Here is a 20,724-nt window from a genome sequence, read left to right on the forward strand (position 1 = left end):
AATCAGGTTGTCCCACATGGGGCACACAGTCTTAAACCCCATTTTACAGATGAGGGAACTGAGGCACAGAGAAGTTGTCACTTGCCCAAAGTCACACAGTTGACAAGTGGCGGAGCTGGGATTAGAACCCATGGCCTGACTCCCAAGCCGGTGCTGTTTCCACTGAGCCATGCTGTTTCTCGAATGATGACATGCAAATAATAAAAAAAAATGATTTCTGATGGTAATAAAGTTATTTATAACTTTATAAATTTGTTATTTTTTTAAAAAAACCAACACTGGGATTTGGGGCATCTTATTTTGTAGGGACAGACCCTTACACTGGAGGGCAGGTGGGAGAGAGACAATGAAATTGAGCAGGTGAAAATATGGTGGATTTAGAGGGCAGAAGCTGCCTTGACCATCGCTCTTACATGGCATCTAGGTAAATTGCTGAGTGAGGTCTCATAGAAGTTTCTTGAGGGCAGGAATCTTGTCTATAATGCTCTTGTAGTCTACCAACTGTTTAGTGAAAGTACACTGACTAAGCATGCAAATACTATTAGTTTTTCCCATTGTTAAAAGATAGGAATGTCACTATCCTCCCTCTCCTTATGGAGATGCTGAGAGGATGAGGGGTGTGTATCTGAAGAGACTTGAGTTCCTCATCATCATCACAATAGTGGCATTTGTTAAAACGCTCACTAAGTGCCAGGTATTGTACTAAGCCCTGGAGTTGCTCAAAAGCAAATTGAGTTGGTTGCAGCCTCTGACCCACATGGGGCTTACAGCCTTAATTCCCATTTTAAAGATGAGGTAACAGGCATAGAGAAGTTTAGCGACTTGCCTAAGGTCACAGGGGAACCAGGATTAGAACCGAGGTCCTTCTGATTTCCAGACCCATGCTTAATAATAATAATAATGGCATTAGTTAAGTGCTCACTATGTGCAAAGCACTGTTCTGAGCACTGGGAGGGGGATACAAGGTGATCAGGTTGTCCCACGTGGGGCTCACAGTCTTCATCCCCATTTTACAGATGAGGTAACTGAGGCCCAGAGAAGTGAAGTGACTTGCCCAAAGTCACACAGCTGACAAGTGGCGGAGCCGGAATTGGAACCCACGACCTCTGACTCCCAAGCCCGCGCTCTTTCCACTGAGCCACACTGCTTCTCCAGCTTCCTAAGACAGATCTCAAATAAAAGTAGAGAAGCAGCATGGCCTGATGGAACGAGCACTGGGCCTTGGAATCCAAAGACCCGGGCTCCAATCCTGGCTGTGTGATCATGGGCAAGTGATTTAATATCTCTTTCCCTCAGTTCCCTGCTCTGTAAAATGGGGATCAAGGCAGTGAGCCTCATGTGGGACAGGGACTGTGTCCAACCTGATTATCTTGTATATATCTCAGTGCTTAGTACAATGTCTGGCACATAGTAAGCACTTACATACCATTTAAAAGAAAAAACAATTGTAGGGGAATATTGGTTAGTCCAGGGGAGAATGGTGGAAATCACCATATAGAAACCAAGTGACCAATGTGGTCAGTGTTTTACTTCCACCATTTTTACCTCAGGATGCCACAATCTGACTTGTCCTCTATAACATGGACACTGAAGAATGGAAACAAAGTTTCTTATGGACAGTGTACGTATGAATATATATAATATATATATATATAATATGAGACCCTCACTCTCTTGAAGAACTCATTCGCTCCCATGGCTTGAAACTACCACCTCTATGCAGAAGGTACCCAAATCTATGCACTTCATTAATTCAATTGTATTTGAGCGCTTACTGTGTGCAGAGCCCTGTATTAAGTGCATGGGAGAGTATGACAATAAACAGACACATTCCCTGACCACATTGAGCTTACAGTGCATGTGCATTGGAGGGGAGTGGGGGAAATGGGGGCGGGCAGGGTAGACACTTCTGTTGTACTTCCCAAGCACTTAGTATAGCAAGTGCTTAGTACAGTGCTCTGCACACAGTAAGCACTCAATAAATACAATTGAATGAATAGTACAGTGAACTAAAACCCCCTCCCCCCACCTTCCACCCGTTGGCAAAAGGTAAAAAGACAAAATTTAACTCACCATTTTTGTCTGCTCTTCTCAGTATCTACAAAGAGAGGAAAAAAATAGAATGCCCATTTTAGTTCTGGGTCACAATAAAGACTGTACTCACATTCAACAAACAATTGGAGGATTGTTTCAACACTCTTTTAAACAAATTCTAATAAAAAAAAAGCCTTCAGCTAGATGAGGAAGACCCTCACTCTCTTGAAGAACTCATTCGCTTCCATGGCTTGAAACTACCACCTCTATGCAGAAGGTACCCAAATCTACATCTCCAGCCCCGATCTCTCTCCCTCTCTCAGTCTTGCATCTTCTCCTACCTGCAAGACATCTCTACTTGGATGTCCTCCCATCACCTCAAACTTGACAAGTCTAAAACAGAGCTTCTTATCTTCCCACCCAAACTCTGTCCTCCTCCCGACTTTCCCATCACTGCAGATGGCACCTCTATCCTTCCTGTCCACATGTTTTGTTTTGTTCATTCATTCAATCGTATTTATTGATCGCTGTGTGCAGAGCACTGTACTAAGCGCTTAGACTGTGAGCCCGTTGTTGGGTAGGGACCGTCTCTATATGTTGCCAACTTGTACTTCCCAAGCACTTAGTACGGTGCTCTGCACACAATAAGCGCTCAATAAATACGCTTAAATGAATAGGCCCATAACCTTGGCCTTATCGTTGACTTCTCTCTGTCATTTAACCCACATATTCATCACTAAATCGTGTCGGTTCCACCTTTACAATATCACTAAAATCCACCCTTTCCTCTCGGTCCAAACTGCTACCACATTAATACAATCACTCATCCTATCCTGCCTGGATTACTGCATCAGCCTCCTTTCCTGACCTCCCAGCCTCCAATCTCTCCCCACTTCAGTCCATACTTCACTCTGCTGCCTGGATCATTTTTTCCTACAAAAATGTTCAGGACATAGAGAAGCAGTGTGGCTCAGTGGAAAGAGCACGGGCTTTGGAGTCAGAGGTCATGGGTTCAAATCCCGGCTCTGCCAATTGTCAGCTGTGTGACTTTGGACAAGTCACTTAACTTCTCTGTGCCTCAGTTACCTCATCTGTAAAATGGGGATTAAGGCTGTGAGCCCCCCGAGGGACATGATCATCTTGTAACCTCCCCAGCGCTTAGACCTGTGCTTTGTACATAGTGAGCACTTAATAAATGCCATCGTCATTATTATTATTATTATCACCCCGCTTCTCAAAAACTCCAGTGGTTGTCCACCCACTTCCGCAAACAAAAAGTCCTCACCATTGGCTTTAAAACACTCCAACACCTTGTCCCCTCCTACCTCACCTCACTTCTTTCCTTCTACAACCCAGCCTGCACATGTCACTCCTCTAGTTCTAATCTTCTCACTGTGCCTCGATCTCGACTGTCTCACCCCCGGCCCCTAGCCCAGGTCCTGCAATGCCCTCTCTCCTCAAATCCGACAAGTACTCTCTTTCCCCCACCCCACTCCCCTTCAAAACCTTATTGAAGGCACATCTCCTCCAAGAGGCCTTCCCAGGCTAAGCCCCACTTTTCCTCATCTCCCACTCCCTTCTGCATCACCCTTTCTCCCTTTGCTCTTCCCCCCACCCCCCGTCTCCCTGCCCCCCAGCACTTACGTATATATCTGTAATTTAATTTTATTTGTACTGATGTCTGTCTCCCCCTGTCTAGACTGTAAACTCATGGCGGGCAGGGAATGTGACTGTTTATTGTTATAATGTACTCTCTCAAGTGCTTAGTACAGTGCCTGCACAGAGTAAGCATTCAGTAAATAACACTGGAGCGAGCAAAATACATTTCTAATTTCCTGTTTTTGTTTTTTCCAGGCCTGCTAGGACATATTTTCTTACCAAATATAATCTAGGCTAGTTTTCCTGATGATTGACTGCAATGACCACAGAGAAACATCAAAATAGTCAATCTAACAGATAAGTCTGCAGTTTCATTGCTTCTGGAAGTTAATGGCTGGCGGGCACACTGTCACTCTCCAAGCCTATTAAATCTTGAGTGTGTCTGGGAACTGCCACTCACCCTCCCTGGATTGCTTCAGCTTGAGGAATAATTCCACCTCTGTCATTTAGTACGGAAGCAAGTGCTTGAGGATGTTGGACCCACAACCACTGTACAGAATTAAAGGCTCAGGGTTTGAAAGCAAATGAGGAAACATTGGTTTCCTCTCCACTCTATCCTGGTTCAACTTCCCAGCTCAATCGCTCCTCTTGGACCACAGAAACTCCCTTAGGGAATTTGTGCTTTTTTTTTTTCATCTCCCCTTCAACATTTAGGCAGGGTGATATGATTCCAAGAAATCATGGTGATCCACAAATTGCACCAACTAGCACATCTATATTGACTTTAGATGTAGTTGGAAAAGCAGTGTGACCCAGTAAATATGGCACGGGCTTGGGAGTAGGAAGAATATAGCTTCTAATCCTGGCTCCACCACTTGTCTGTTGCATGACCTTGGACAAGTCACTTAAACTCTGTGCCTCAGTTACCTCATCTGTAAAATGGGGTTTAATACTGTGAGCCCCATGTGGGACATGGCTGACCGCAGAGGGGGAATCTATTTCACCGACCACTTTCTATAGATAGACCTCAAAGCTGAACAGGGAAGTGATAGGATTGCCAATTATTGCTGCTACAACCAAATTAGAGAAAGTCTGAGGGATTTTAAGTCAACCGCATCAGAGGGCAAATCACTGAAAATATAATTTTCTTGATCAAAGTTTGGTTCAAAAATCTTTGATATTCAATACTTACATATATTTCATTTAGAAATGCAACGTTTTCCTGTAGAAACTAAGCCTTTTTCCTGCACATCTCCTGGATCCATACCTTCCTCTGTACCCAAACTGCTATGACTTGGGCACAGGGCTTAGAAGAGTGCTTTGCACATAGTAAGAGCTTAATAAATGCCATCATTATTATTATTACAGGGATCGTGTCTAACAACTCTGCTGCATTGGACCCTCCCAGGAGCTTAGTACAGTGCTCTGTGCTCAATAAATACCACTGATCGATTGAAACTGAGTACTCTTACCTCAGCTATACTCTTGCCCTAAACCCTCCCTTCCATGTTGTCTGTACATTTGGTTCTGTTCCTCTCAAGCACTTATTCACCCCTTCCCCAAGTCCTTCTTTAACATCTGTCTCCCACTCTACAATGTAAACTCATTGTGGTCAAGGATCCTCTATACCTACTCTTTTTTACTGCACTCTCCCAAGTGCTTAGTACAGTGCTCTGGATGCATTAAGCACTTAAATACTACTGATTTATTTAGCCTCACTGGTCTCCAAGCCTCTATCCAAATACTTAGAACAGTGTTCCCCAATCCATTGTTTTAGTTCCCTCAAGCCAGCCTTAAACCACCCACGCTCAACTCTCCCAACTCCACTCTTTTGATCACGCTGCTCCTCAGTTTGGCACTGCCTCCTTACATCAGACAGATCACAGCTCTCCTAAAATCCTTCTTCTTCCAACAAGCTTTCCCGGATTAATTGACCCCCCACTCTGAGCCATATCATCCTTAGCACTGGTATACTCTTTTACACCCTTTTTAGCACTTACGTCCGTTCAATTGATTTTGGCTACTCTAGTTGTCAATATGCTTGTTTCCCTCTTTAGGGCGTAAACACCTTGTGGTTAGGGAATGTGTCATTTTGTTATTCTGAACTTTCAAAGCCACTGGAAATGTGGACTGCACCAGATGAGTGCTCAATAAAACACAACTATTATTTTCCAACAGCACTGAAATTTAAATGTTTTATACAAAGCCGGTACAGCTCACTGGATTTTTTTTTTTAAAGGAAGCCACAAGATCAGAAAAGAAAAAAAAAAAACTGCTTCAAATTTTTAATTCCACGCTTGTGCCTCTAATTTGCTCCTAAATTGCCAAACGTGGATTTAGGGGCCAAAAGTCAGCTTCAAACAAAATCTCAGTACTAGAAGTAAAATCAAATTTGGAATTTTTTATGCAGCTAATCAATGTACACCCTACACTAATTCTGTCAAGAGGGATGCTATGTGGAGGTGTAGTATGCACATAGAAAAGTGTAAATCTAGTGGCGTGTGTGTGTGTGTGTGTGTGTGTGTGTGTGTGTATATAAGTTTACCCAAGGCAGGGACCTTAACAGTGGCTATTTTATTTACAGAATTCCTGCCCCCTTTGAAACAGGCAGTCATTAAATAAGAGACCACCATAATTTCCTACTTTAAAAAGCAACAATTTGAGCCCCACCCACAAGATTTCACTTCTGCAAAATAGCATTTCCAGCTATTCAGTCGCTCCCGTTAGATAACGGGATTTGGTTCAAGAAACCCTAGAAATTCAGCATCCACCCGGTACCCTGGGTGTTACTTGTGAGCCCAGGATCTTAAAGGATGGCTCAGGCTCTGCTGAAATCAATGCTCCTGACGATTAGTGGGGGACAAGGAGCCGTCTATTAATTCAATAAATACGCATCTTCTTAATAAAGATCTGTCGACTCGTTCCCTTACATGAAAGCCCTCCGTGGGGAGCAGAAAGAGATGCTGCAGCCCCTCCAATCCTGCCTGGAAATATTGCTCAAACGTCCCAGCCCCTGGACTGCGAAGAAATAGACGCTAATCGGTACTGGGGGAATCGCAGCTACCCGCTCTAGTCAGTTCTACTTACTGAGCACTTACTGTGTGCGGAGTACTGTACTGAGCGCTTGGGATGTACAATGTAACACACATTCCCTGCCCACAACGAGCTTACAGTCTAGAGGGGAAGACCCACATTAATAGACTAGGAAGCAGTATGTATAGTGGATAGAGCTCGGGCCTGGGTGTCAAAGTCATGGGTTCTAATCCCGTTCCTGCCGCTTGTCTGCTGGGTGACCTCGGGCAAGTCACTTCACTTCTCTGGGCCTCAGTTACCTCATCTATAAAATGGGTGTTAAGACTGCGAGCCCCACGAGGGACAAGAGGCAGTGTCCAACCCGATTGGATTGTATCTACCCCAGCGCTTAGTACAGGGCCTGGCACACAGTAAGCGCTTAACAAATATAATGGTTATTAATAGAACTAGTCCAGGATGGGGGAGGGAGGGGACATTCCGGGGGGGGTCCAGGATGGAGGGGTGCTGGTTCTGGGGGGGTGGGGGCTGGTCATGGGTGTGAGGGGGGGGTTGCTCATGGATGGGGGGGGGAAACGGTCATTCATTGATTCTTTCATTCAGTCGTATTTATTGAGCGCTTACTGTGTGCAGAGCACTGTACTAAGCGCTTAGGAAGTACAAGTTGGCAACATATGGAGACGGTCCCTACCCACCAGCGGGCTCACAGTCGAGAAGGGGGAGACAGAGAACAAAACGTACTAACAAAATAAAATAAATAGAATAAATATTTACAAGTCAAATAGAGTAATAAATACGTACAAACATATATACATATATACAAGTGCTGTGGGGAGGGGGAGGAGGGGGAGAGGAAGGAGGGGGCTCCGTCTGGGGAGGCTGGTCCTGGATGGAGGTGGGGGGGGGAGAAACAGTCCGGGGGGGGGCTGGTCCTGGATGGAGGGGGGGCGAGAAACAGTCCAGGTGGGGCTGGTCCTGGATGGAGGGCGGGGGGGAGAAACAGTCCGGGGGGGGGGGGGCTGGTCCTGGATGGAGGGGGGTGAGAAACAGTCCAGGGGGGGCTGGTCCTGGATGGAGGGGGGTGAGAAACAGTCCAGGGGGGGCTGGTCCTGGATGGAGGGGGGTGGAGAAACAGTCCAGGGGGGGCTAGTCCTGGATGGAGGGGGGGGGAGAAACAGTCCGGGGGGGCTGGTCCTGGATGGAGGGCGGGGGGAGAAAGAGTCCGGGGGGGCTGGTCCTGGATGGAGGGCGGGGGGGGGGGGGAGAAACAGTCCGGGGGGGGCTGGTCCTGGATGGGGGGGGGAAACAGTCCAGGGGGGGCCGGTCCTGGGGGGCCGGGAGAAATGGGACGGTCCGGAGCGGTTGAGAGCGGGAACCGTTCCCTGGGTGGGCCGGGGGTGTCCGGGGGTGTCTGTCCGGGGGTACTCACGTCCAGGAAGATAGACATGCCCTTGGTGAGGCGCGGAGCGGGGCCGGGCTGCCCCGACGGCTCCGACCCACGGCCCGGGGACTCCCCCATCGCTCCCCGACCCGACGAGGAGAGCGCCGCCGGAGCCCGGCGGGGGCGGAGGGGCTGGGCACCGGGACGGCAGCCGCCGGCAGCAGCCGCCGGGGGGATCGGGGGCGGCTCGGCAGCCGGAGGGCGGGCCGGCAGGAAGGCGGGCCGGGAAGGAGGGGGGCGGGAGAGGGCGGGTCTGGGGGCTCGGGGCAGGGCGGCCGCCGCAGCAGCAGCAGCAGGTGCCGGCCGCGACCCCGGCCCCGGTCCCACCGCTGTCGGACGGCCGCTGCAGCCGCCTCGACAATTTCTTCTCTCTCTCTCTCTCGCTCCAGTTTTTCCCCTCCCCTCCCCTGCCCTCCTTTTGGCGTCTGGCACCAGCGCTTCGGTCCATTTCCTCGACTTGCACGACAACGTGATCCTCCCCTCCCGGGCCCTCTCCACGGTGCCCCTGCCCCCCGCCCCACCAAGTTCCCTCCCTCATCATTTTCCCTGCCCCACCAAGTTCCCTTCCTCACCAAGTTCCCTGCCCCATCAAGTTCCCTCCCACACCAATTTCCCTTTCCCTGCCCCACCAAGTTCCCTCCCCCATCATTTTCCCTGGCCCACCAAGTTCGCTCCCCCATCATTTTCCCTGCCCCACCAAGTTCCCTCCCCCATCATTTTCCCTGCCCCACCAAGTTCCCTTCCTCACCATTTTCCCTGCCCCGCCAAGTTCCCTCCCCCATAATTTTCCCTTCCTCACCAAGTTCCCTGCCCCATCATTTTCCCTTCCCCACCAAGTTCCCAGCCCCATCATTTTCCCTTCCCCACCAAGTTCCCAGCCCCATCATTTTCCCTTCCCCACCAAGTTCCCAGCCCCATCATTTTCCCTTCCTCACCAAGTTCTCTGCCCCATCATTTCCCCTTCCTCACCAAGTTCCCTGCCCCATCATTTTCCCTTCCTCACCAAGTTCCCTGCCCCATCATTTTCCCTTCCTCACCAAGTTCCCTGCCCCATCATTTTCCCTTCCTCACCAAGTTCCCAGCCCCATCATTTTCCCTTCCTCACCAAGTTCCCTGCCCCATCAGGTTACCTCCCCCATCATTTTCCCTGCCCCATCATTTTCCCTTCCTCACCAAGTTCCCTGCCCCATCAAGTTCCCTCCCACACCAATTTCCCCTCTCCCTGCCCCACCAGGTTCCTCCCCATCATTTTCCCTTTCCACCAAGTTCCCTCCCCCACCAATTTAGCGTGCTTTAGTGAGATGCAGCGTGGTTTAGTGGCAAGAACACGGGCTTGAGAGTCAGAGGACATGGGTTCTAAACCCGCCTCGGCCATTTGTCTGCTGTGTGACCTTGGCCAAGCCACTTGACTACTCTGTGCCTCAGTTACCTCATCTGTAAAGCGGGGATTAAGACGGTGAGCCCCACGTGGGACAACCTGATTACCCTGTATCTAACCCAGTGCTTAAAACAGTGCTCGACAAATAGTAAGCGCTTAATACCATAATTACTATTACTATTTCCCCTCCCTCACCAGTTTCCCTGCTCCACCAACTTCCCTCCCAACCCGGGGATCCCGCCGCACACCGCCCTGCTAGCTCGAGGCTCTTGGCCCCCATAAAACTATCCGACAGCTGTTTGGATTTCAAATGAAATAGCTCCACCATCCCTGAGGACGTTGGCCCATGAAGGATGCTGAACCTCTCGGGACGGTTGAGGTGGGGGAGTGTTGAAGGGACCTCTTTGTTCATTCAATCATTTATGGAGAGCTTTTCTGTGTGCAGAGCACTGTACTGAGCGCTTGGGAGCGTATATACTACAACAAATATAGTTACAGATATGTACAGAAGTGCTGTGGGGCTGGAAGGGGAGAAAAGCAAAAGGGAGTAAGTCAGGGCGATGCAGAAGGGAGTGGGAGATGAGGAAAAGGGGGGCTTGGTATAAGCCTGGCACCTCATCTCACTGTTCCAAGAGTTAAAGCACCCTGAGGAGGGATCACAGTTGGGCGAGGGATATTTGAGAGTAGCCAGCCATTTATCCCACACTTTGGTGGGAAGGCAGCAAACAAAAGCCGGGAAACTGGATCAGGAGTATCGTAGCGCTACAAAGGTAGTAGGGTTTGGCATCAATAATGAAGCAGAACAACAAAAAATAAAGGAAAACACACTTTTGAAGCAATCAATTGTTTTCTTCTCATTGTAAAGTGGGCAATTTAAAAGGACGAATATGCCAGCTTCTGGTTAAATTAGCTCTTGATTAAGACTCAGAGGCTCCCTTCATTATATGAAATTGCTCATTACTTTTATGTTACTACTGCACAGAAGAACCTCCCCACTCAATACAGGCTTTTCTTAACTTCCCCTAATAGTGGCTTTTCCCCCCCATAGAGTTCTGAGATCCCTGTTAAAAAGCCCCATCTGGTACATAATGAATGTCAATAGTCAACAGCTGGAGAGCAGGCATTTGAGCTAGGAAAACGTAAGCAGAGTGAAGAAACTTTTCAGATTGAACACCTGCTCCTGTCTTCCCCCTCCCTCCCAACTAGCCATCACCAGCTCCAGGCTCTGGGACCACAATTGAGAAATCTTAGGTCCTCATTTTCCTCTTCCGGTCTCCTATATAGCTATACCAGTCATGTATCCAAAGGGTGTATCATTCCCCTCAAAACTAAAGCTAGAGGCTCCCCCATCGACTCTTGCTCAAGTCACAGGTCATGGGTTCAAATCCCCACTCCGCCAATTGTCAGCCGTGTGACTTTGGGCAAGTCACTTAAACTTCCCCGGGCCTCAGTTACCTAATCTGTAAAATGGGGATTAAGACTGTGAGCCCCACGTGGGACAACCTGTAACCTCCCCAGCGCTTAGAACAGGGCTTTGCACATAGTAAATGCTTAATAAATGCTATTATTATTATTATTAATAAAACCTAGGAGCTTCAAGGCTCTTCAATTCATTCCCTATCACCAATCTGTCAGCCCTGCAGCTGGTCCAATAGAGAAGGCACTGCTCTGGGAATCAGGGGACCTGGGTTCTACTCCTGATTATTCTCATACCTACCTAATGTAAGTGAAGACCACACTCACTTCACAGTATGTTGCACTCTTGCCCACCTACTTCTGTCACTCCTTGCCCCAAAAGGAACAGGACTGGCAGAGATGAGAGGTCAAGAGGCACAACACAAGCCACTAGCATTGTAATCAGTTCCTCTGCAGGCTCTGGATTAAGGCTCTCAAATTAGAGCTCATGTGTTATTCACAGCCATTCTCACTTGTTTGCTCTCTACCTCCACTACACTGCAGCTCAGTCTTTACTCTTGTTCTTATAATTCTATTATACTTTCCCATCTGCTTAGTAAATGCTCCTTATAGGTACTAATGACCACTCTTCTGCACCAGATTTCAGTTCTCACACCTTATCCCTCACCTGAAGTATCCTTGCCCATCAGCATCACCAAACCATATCCTCCCTCTCCTTCAAAGGCCCATTTCCCCAATTAACTGCTCCCTCAATTTTCTGTTTCTGCCGCCTTTGACACTGTCGACCAACCCCTTCTCCTCAACACGTTATCCAATCTTGGCTTCACTGACTCTGTCCTCTCCTGGTTCTCCTCTTACCTCTCTGGCCATTCATTCTCAGTCTCCTTTATGGGCTTCTCCTCCCCTTCCCATCCCCTAACTGTAGGAGTTCCTCAAGGGTCACTTCTTGGTCCCCTTCTATTCTCCATCTATACTCACTCCCTTGGTGAACTGATTCGCTCCTGTGGCTTCAACTATCACCTCTATGCAGATGATACCTAAATCTATATCTCCTCCTCTGTTCTCTGTCCCTCCCTCCCTCCAGGCTTGCATCTCCTCCTGGCTTCAGGACATCTCTACCTGGATAGCCTCCCACCATCTAAACTCAACATCAGTGCTTAGAACAATGCTTTGCAAACAATAAGCGCTTAACAAATGCCATCATTATTATGTTCAAGACTGAGCTCCTTATCTTCCCTCCCGAACCCTATCCGCTCCCTGACTTTCCTGTCACTGTGGACGGCATTACCAGCCTTCCCATTTCACAAGCCCACAACCTTGGTGTCATCCTTGACTCCTCTCTCTCATTCACCCCACATATCCAATCCATCACCAAAATCTGCCAGTCTGACCTTCACAACATCACCAAGATTCACCGCTATGAAGCTAGTACAATCACTCATCCTATCCCTACTGGATTATTGCATCAGCATCCTTTCTGATATCCAACCTCCTGTCTCTACCCACTTCAGTCTGTACTTCCCTCTGCTGCCTGGATTATCCTTCTGCAGAAACATTCTGGTCATGCCACCCCTCTCTTCAAAAATCTCCAGTGGTTGCCTATCAACCTTCGTATCAAGCAAAGACTCCTCAGTATTGGCTTCAGCGCTCTCCACCACCTCTCCCCCTCCTACCGCACCTCCTTTTTCTTCTTCTACAGCCCAGCCTGCACACTCCACTCCTCTGCCACTCACCTCACTGTGTCTCATTCTCATCTTTCCCACCATCCACCCCTGGGCTGCCCCCTCTTACCTCTGACCTGAAATGCCCTCCCTCCTCAAATCCACCAATCACACTCCTCCCCTTCAAAGCCCTACTGAAGGCTCACCTCCTCCAAGAGGACTTCCAAGACTAAGCCCCCCTTTTCTTCTGCTCCCCCGTCCCTTCCCCATCACCCCGACTCACTCCCTTTGCTCTACCCTCCTCCCCCATAGCCCTTGTGTATATTTGTACATCATCATCATCATCAATCGTATTTATTGAGCGCTTACTATGTGCAGAGCACTGTACTAAGCGCTTGGGAAGTACAAATTGGCAACACATAGAGACAGTCCCTACCCAACAGTGGGCTCACAGTCTAAAAGGGGGAGACAGAGAACAAAACCAAACATACTAACAAAATAAAATAAATAGAATAGATATGTACAAGTAAAATAAATAGAGTAAGAAATATGTACAAACATATATGCATATATACAGGTGCTGTGGGGAAGGGAAGGAGGTAAGATGGGGGGGATGGAGAGGGAAACGAGGGGGAGAGGAAGGAAGGGACTCAGTCTGGGAAGGCCTCCTGGAGGAGGTGAGCTCTCAGTAGGGCCTTGAAGGGAGGAAGAGAGCTAGCTTGGCGGATGGGCAGAGGGAGGGCATTCCAGGCCAGGGGGAGGACGTGGGCTGGGGGTCGATGGCGGGACAGGCGAGAACGAGGTACGATGAGGAGATTAGCGGCAGAGGAGCGGAGGGTGCGGGCTGGGCTAGAGAAGGGAGGTGAGGTAGGAGGGGGCGAGGTGATGGAGAGCCTTGAAGCCCAGGGTGAGGAGTTTCTGCCTGATGCGCAGATTGATTGGTAGCAACTGGAGATTTTTGAGGAGGGGAGTGATATGCCCAGAGCGTTTCTGGACAAAGATAATCCAGGCAGCAGCATGAAGTATGGATTGAAGTGGAGAGAGACACGAGGATTTATAATTCTATTTATTTATACTAATGATGTGTATGCATTTATAATTCTATTCATTCATAATAATGCTATTGATACCCAGACTGTGAGCCTGTTGTTGGGTTGGGACCACCTCTATATGTTGCCAACTTGTACTTCCCAAGCACTTAGTACAGTGCTCTGCACACAGTAAGTGCTCAATAAATACGACAATGAATGAATGAATACCTGTCTCCCCCCTTCTAGACTGTGAGCCCATTGTAGGCAGGGATTGTCTCTGTTGCTAAATTGTACTTTCCAAGCAGTTAATACAGTGCTCTGCACACAGTAAGTGCTCAATAAGTATGATTGAATGAATGAATGAATCCACTTTGGCCCTCTCAAATCACATTATAAGGGAGGCAGAGGGGCCGGTGAAGAGGCTATTCTAGCACCCCAACAAGAGTGATGAGTGTTGTTAACCAGGTGTTTTTTTTAATGGCATTCATTAAGTGCTTACTATGTGCAAAGCACTGTTCTAAGCACTGGGGAGGTTACAAAGTGATCAGGTTGTCCCATGGGGGCTCACAGTCTTAATCCCCACTTTACACATGAGGTAACTGAGGCACAGAGAAGTTAAGTGATTTGCCCAAAGTCACACAGCTGACAATTGGTGGTGCCGGGATTTGAACCCATGACCTCTGACTCCAAAGCCTGTGCTCTCTCCACTGAGCCACGCTGCTTCTCGTGTTGATCACCAGGGTGGAGAGAAAGGTCCAATCAGTAATGAACCATCAAGAATTAGAAACTGATTGAATGTGAGAGGTAGATGAAAGAGGAATTAAAAGGTAGAACCAAGGTATTAAGGTGGTGAGACAGAGGTTCAGTGGGTTGTTTCTACTGGAAAATTAGGTATGGGCTAGGGTTTAGATGGGAAAATGAGTTCACTTTTAGAGATGTTAATTACATTTGCAACTTGCTAAGTGCTAAGGCAGATTCAAGGTACAGCTCCTGGTTCTCCTGGGACTCACCATCAATGAGCGAGAGAAAACACCTATCTTAGCCCCAGTTTTACAGGTAAGGAAACTGAGGCACAGGAAGATGAATGACTTGCCCAAGGTCATACAACAGACCAGTGCAGAACTAGGGTGGGGGCCATGGGTTTCCTGATTCCTGGTCCCTTGCCACACTGCCTCCCCACTTCATTCCCAAAAGTGTCAGCAGGTCACCAAGTATACCTTGGAAGCAAAAGGAAATATGGGATTGTAGAATCCATCAGAAATTGTTCCTAATGATGTGCATTTGGGAGCTGTGCAGTCTCCCGTCCATTTTCTCAGTGTAGACATCAGTCCCATCCTCCCTGACTCAAGCCCATAACCTTGGCATTATCCTCAGTGTCTCTCATCCATTTAACCCATGTATTCTATATGCCACAAAATTCTGATGATCCTACCTTCAGAACATTTCTCTCAGCCCTTTCCTCTCCATCCAAACTAGCAGCACCTGATGCAAACACTTACATCCCACCTTGACTACTGCATCAGCCTCCTTGCTGAACTACCTGCCTCCTATCTCTCCCCACCCCAGTCCATACTTCACTCCGTTGCTGCTGCCTGGATCATTTTTCTGAAAAAAACTGTTCAGTCCATATCACGACACTCCTCAAAAGCCACCAAAGTTTGTTCACCCACCTCCTCAAACAAAAATTCTTTACCATCGGCTTTTTCAGTCAATCATGTTTGAGTACTTTTCTGTGTGCAGAGCAGTGTACTAAGTGCTTGAGACAGTAATAATAATTTGGTATTTGTTAAGCACTTACTATGTGCCAAACACTGTTCTAAGTGCTGGGGAAGATACAAGGTAATCAGGTTGTTCCACGTGGGGCTCACAGTCTTAATCCCCATTTTCCAGATGAGGTAACAGGCACAGAGAAGTTAAGTGACTAGCCCAAAGTCACACAGCTGATAAGTGGTGGAGCCGGGATTAGAACCCATGACCTCTGAGTCCCAAGACAGTGCTCTTTCCATTGAGCCACACTGCTTTTCATAATATAGTACGATACAGACACATTCTCTGCCTATGAGGTTAGTCTAGAGAGGATGACAGATATGAATATAAACTGTACATATAGATACACCCTAGCACTGTGAGCAATCAGTGAGATGACCCCTGCCAACAGTAGAACCGGGGGTGGCTGTATGATATTGAACGTTCATGGCACTGAGATTCAGGGGCAGACAAGTAGGAAATAAAATTCCTGTCCTCGAGCGGGTTCCAGTTTAACAGTCCCTGTCAGGTGGACTCATGCTGACAACCCATCCCACTCTCCCATTGGTGCTTGGCTGAGTCTCATGTTTTTATCGGTCTGTGACACAGATAATAATAATTAGGGTATTTGTTAAGCGCTTACTATGTGCCAGACACTGAAGTAAGCCCTAGGGTAGATACAAATAGAGTTGGACACAGTCTCTGTCCCATGCGGGGCTCACAGTCTCAATCCCCATTTTACAAATAAGGTAACAGGCACCAAGAAGTGAAGTGACATACCCAAGATCACACAGCAGCCACGTGGTGGAGTCAGGATTAGAACTCATGACCTTCTGACTATCCACTAGGCCTGTGGGAGCCCTGCCCTTGGGGGGGCTCACAGGATAAAACAGTGCCATGGTCACGGTGGCCTTGCCCTTAGCGGGTTCACTGTGTGGTTGGATGGGCTCCGTGGACTGATTTACACTCTATTTACTGTGCAAAGTAGTGGAGTGAGCACAATTTCACATTAAGGACATTTGATGAGCTCAGTTGTCTGCTAAACCTTCGGGAGGATTCAGCAGAGACTAAATACTATCACTGCTCTTCAGGAGTGATTGCTGCATTGTACTTTCCAAGCACTTAGTACAATAAAAATGAGCGAATGAATGAATGTAGGAGAATACTTTTCACACAGCAACTGTTCATTAAATATGAAAGATTGATTAGAGAAGCAGCATGGCTCAGTGGAAAGAGCCCGGGCTTTGGAGTCAGAGGTTGTGGGTTCAAATCCCAGCTCTGCTAGTTGTCAGCTGTGTGACTTTGGGAAAGACACTTATCTTCTCTGTGCCTCAGTTACCTCATCTGTAAAATGGGGATGAAGACTGTGAGCCCCCTGTGGGACAACCTGATCACCTTGTAACCTCCCCAGCGCTTAGAACAGTGCTTTGCACATAGTAAACACTTAATAAATACCATCATTATTATTATTATAATTATTGTTTAGAAGAAGATGAGTGTTTTAAGTCCTTTCAGCTAGCTGGGAGATGAAGGAGTGAGAAGAGAGATAAAGCAGGAAGCAGACTCCTGATAAAGAGACACAGTCTGTGCCCACTTGCACTGGATCCTTGCCCACTGGCCAGCGGGGGTAGGTAGGAGCAGTAGGCTGAGCACTGTAGCAACAGGGACAGCCCCTCTCACACAATGCTTATTGCGCCCTAGGCACCAAGTATTACCCGGAGCTCTGTGGGGGATTGAGAGGAATCTGGACCGGTCCTCCAACTAGGGGAAGCAGGGGTTCCACAGAGACAGACTGGCCCACAGCAGGCGACAACCCATGAACACCCCATGTGCCCCATGTATTGTCACTAAGGCATCATCTGTACAAACCCCCCAGGACCCTCAACCCCAGATCCAGTAGTCACCCCCAAACCAAGTCCATCTGATCCCAAAGCCTTCTCCCAACTCCTCCCCACCTACGCTCAGCCTCAACAAGCAAGGGCAGCTTTCAGCCTCCACCCCTTCCTCCTTCACACCCTCAACTGCAGCAGCAATAAGGGAAACAATCAGAACCCCCAACACGTTCACCCCCCCAAACTCCTCCCCACTTTCCCTAGTAACACCCCACCCAACCAGGCAGTGCACAATACGCACACACCATTATCAGTGTCACAACTCATCAGTATCAATAGACCAGCCCCTCTCCCTTGCCCTTCCAACCTTTATCCCCCACCTGCCCTAATGACCACAGTTTAACAACATGTACATCTAAGTCATTTCTGAAACTCTGGAATCAATGCCTCTTGCAACCCAGTCAGGCCAACACTGATAACCTTGATTCCCCCACCCTCACATCATCATCACCACAACAATAGGCATCAACAGTCCCAACAACCCTAGCCCCAGACCCAACCTAAAAAAAAATGGGAGGGTTACTGAAGCAGACAGAGCCCCCTACTCACCAACACCTTAAGCAGGCCACTCTCCAACTCCTTTCCACTTGCAAACAAGGGCAGCCTTGCCTCAGGAGCTTTATATAAGGCAGAGAAGGGCCCAGCAGCCTCTGGAGTCTTAAAGGGACAGTACTTCCTGGCCCCATTTAGAGACACCTGGCTGTTCAGTGACCAGGTATTCAATCAGCTTGCTCTTCTCTGATTTACTACTAATAATAATGATGGCATTGGTTAAGTGCTTACTATGTGCAAAGCACTGTTCTAAGCACTGGGGAAGATACAAGGTGATCAGGTTGTCCCACGTGGGGTTTACAGTCTTAATCCCCATTTTACAGTTGAGGGAACTGAGGCAGAGAGAAGTTAAGTGATTTGCCCAAAGTCACACAGCTGACAATTGGTGGAGCCGGGATTTGAACCAAAGACCTCTGACTCCAAAGCCCGGGTTCTTTCCACTGAGCCATGCTGCTTCTCAAACCTGCTACTACAAACCAGCTCACAAGCCTCACTCCTATAAATAAAGTATATGTACATAAATTCTGTGGGTCTTGAGGATGGGGTGACTACTGATTGCTTTAAAGGTACAGATCCAAGTGCATACATGATGCAGAGGATTAGGGAGTAGGGAAATGAGTGATTAATACAACCAAGGATATTTATTAATAATAATCATGGTATTTGTTAAGCACTTACTACATGCCAAATACTTTTCTAAGCGCTAGAGTAGATACAAGGTAATCAGATTGTCCCATGTGGGGCTCACAGTCTTCACCCCCATTTTGCAGATGAGGGAACTGAGGCCCAAGGTCACACAACAGACAGGTGGCAGAGCCAGGATTAGAACCCACATCCCCTGACTCCCAAGCCCATGCTCATGCCACTAAGCTATCTAATATCTACTATGTGCAGAGCACTGTACTAAGTACTTGGAAGAGTACAATATGACAAAATTAACAGACACGTTTCCTGACCATAGTGAGCTTACAATGTAGAAGGCTTTTGGTGGAGATGTGATTTTAATGAGGCTTTGAAGTTGGGGAGAGTGCTAGTCTGGAACATATAGATGGGAGTAGGGGAGAGAAATCCTAGTGGGCGAGATCATGCCTACCAACTTGGAAGAGAACAACTCTTCCAAGTATTCAGTACAAGGTCTGCCCAAAGGAACTGCTCAGTAAATACCATCGACTGATTGGTTTCAAGGCTCTGCACCAGGTATTTCCATTCTACATATCAGGTCTCTTTGCCTGCTGCTCCCCAGCCTGTGCCCTCCACGCTTCCTTCTCCAAGAGGTCTTCCCTGACTAAGCCTTCCTTTTCTCTTCTCCCACTCCCTTCCAAGTCACTCTGACTTACTCCCTTTATTCATCCCCCCTCCCAAACCCCATAGCACTTGGGTAGGGACTGTCTCTGTATGTTGCCAACTTGTACTTCCCAAGCGCTTAGTACAGTGCTCTGTACACAGTAAGCTCTCAATAAATATGATTGATTGATTGATTGATCAAGTTGTCCCACAGGGGGATCACAGTTTTAATCCCCATTTTACAGATGAGGTAACTGAGGCCCAGAGAAGTTAAATGACTTACCCAAAGTTACACAACTGACAGTTGGCGGAACCGGGATTTGAACCCATGACCCCTGACTCCAAAGCAAGGCTCTTTCCACTGAGCCATGCTGCTTCTCCTGAAGATTGTAAGCTCCTTGCGGGCAGGGAATGTGTCTGTTATTGTTAACTGTGTTCTTCCAAGAGCTTAGTACAGTGCTCTGCATCCAGTGAGCGCTCAATAAATATGATTGTCTGACTGACTTCCCAGCACAACTCACAACTATCCCCCATATGTAATCTCCAGCCTCTGACCCCTTGCTCAGGTCGTTCCCCAGGTCTGGAACTCCCCTACCCTTACCCCAAATCCATTAGATTACCGCTCTTCCAATTCCCAAGTCCTATAGAAAAATTTCACCACCACCAGAAAGCTTTCCTCAATTAATTCCCTAGACCCCATGCCACAGCTACCCTGAGCATTTATGTATTTTATGCCCATACTCAATGTTTATATATGAATCAATCAATGGATTTATTGAGTGCTTACTGTGTAAGGAGTTGGTAGGCATGATCTCCACCAACATGGCGCTTGCAATATACGGGGAGGAGACAGACAAGAAAATAAATTGCAAATAGGGGGAGTATAAGAATAATTACACGATTACTACAAGGTGAATTTTGAAGTACTCATGGGTCCCACAGCCAAGTGTATAGTTAATACAGAGGGGAGGGTGGATAGAAGAAATGAGAGCTTAGTCTGGGAAACCTTCTTAGAGGAGATGTGATTTGAAGAGGACTGTGAAAGTGGGGAGAATGGTGGGCTGTAAGATATGAAGGGGAAGGGAATTCTAGGCTAGAGGGAAGATGTGGGCAAATGGTTGGCGGTGAAGCAAATGAAATTGAGTCACAGAGAGAAAGACGCCATTTAGAGGAGTGGAGTGTGAGGGTTGGGTTGTATTAGGAGACCAGCAAAGTTAGGCATATGAACACTTGTTCATTCAATTATATACTCAGCTGTTTCAGCCTGACATATTTGCACTGTCTTGTCTTATGCCATCGAGTCGTTTCTAACCCATAGCGACACTACAGACACATCTCTCCCAGAACACCCCACTCTTCATCTGCAATTGTTCTGGTTAGCGTACCCACAGAGTTTTCTTGGTAAAAATATGGAAGTGGATTACCATTGTCTCCTTCCACACAGTTAACTCAAGTCTCCACCCTTGACTCTCTCCCATGCCGTTTGTAGCCGAGTTTTACTTGTAGCGGATTGCCTTTGTTGTCTACCAGTGAACTTGGCATGACTGACTCCATCTTGTGCATACCAACAGTAACCCTTTATTTTGTGCAGACCGAAAGCACTCCAGTGTTTGTAAAGTAACATTAACCAAAGTGGCTTCTCTCTGTCTGGAATGTCCCC

At 47.7% G+C, this 20,724-nt stretch overlaps 1 protein-coding gene across 1 annotated transcript in view; it reads right to left on the reverse strand.

The window, feature by feature from the left end:
* NECAB1 (N-terminal EF-hand calcium binding protein 1) overlaps positions 1-8,260 on the reverse strand; it is a 148,975-nt gene extending 140,715 nt beyond the window's left edge. The window contains exons 1-2 of the mRNA XM_038745134.1: positions 8,093-8,260; positions 2,074-2,098 (exon numbers count right to left, since the gene is read on the reverse strand). Coding sequence (XP_038601062.1) covers positions 2,074-2,098; positions 8,093-8,182 — 115 coding nt within the window. The 5' untranslated portion in view covers positions 8,183-8,260. The remainder of the gene's footprint in view (positions 1-2,073; positions 2,099-8,092) is intronic.
* Between the last annotated feature and the right edge of the window lie 12,464 nt (positions 8,261-20,724).

The sequence above is a fragment of the Tachyglossus aculeatus genome, chromosome 4 (genome assembly GCF_015852505.1).
Source record: "Tachyglossus aculeatus isolate mTacAcu1 chromosome 4, mTacAcu1.pri, whole genome shotgun sequence".
NCBI classification, from domain to species: Eukaryota; Metazoa; Chordata; class Mammalia; order Monotremata; family Tachyglossidae; genus Tachyglossus; species Tachyglossus aculeatus.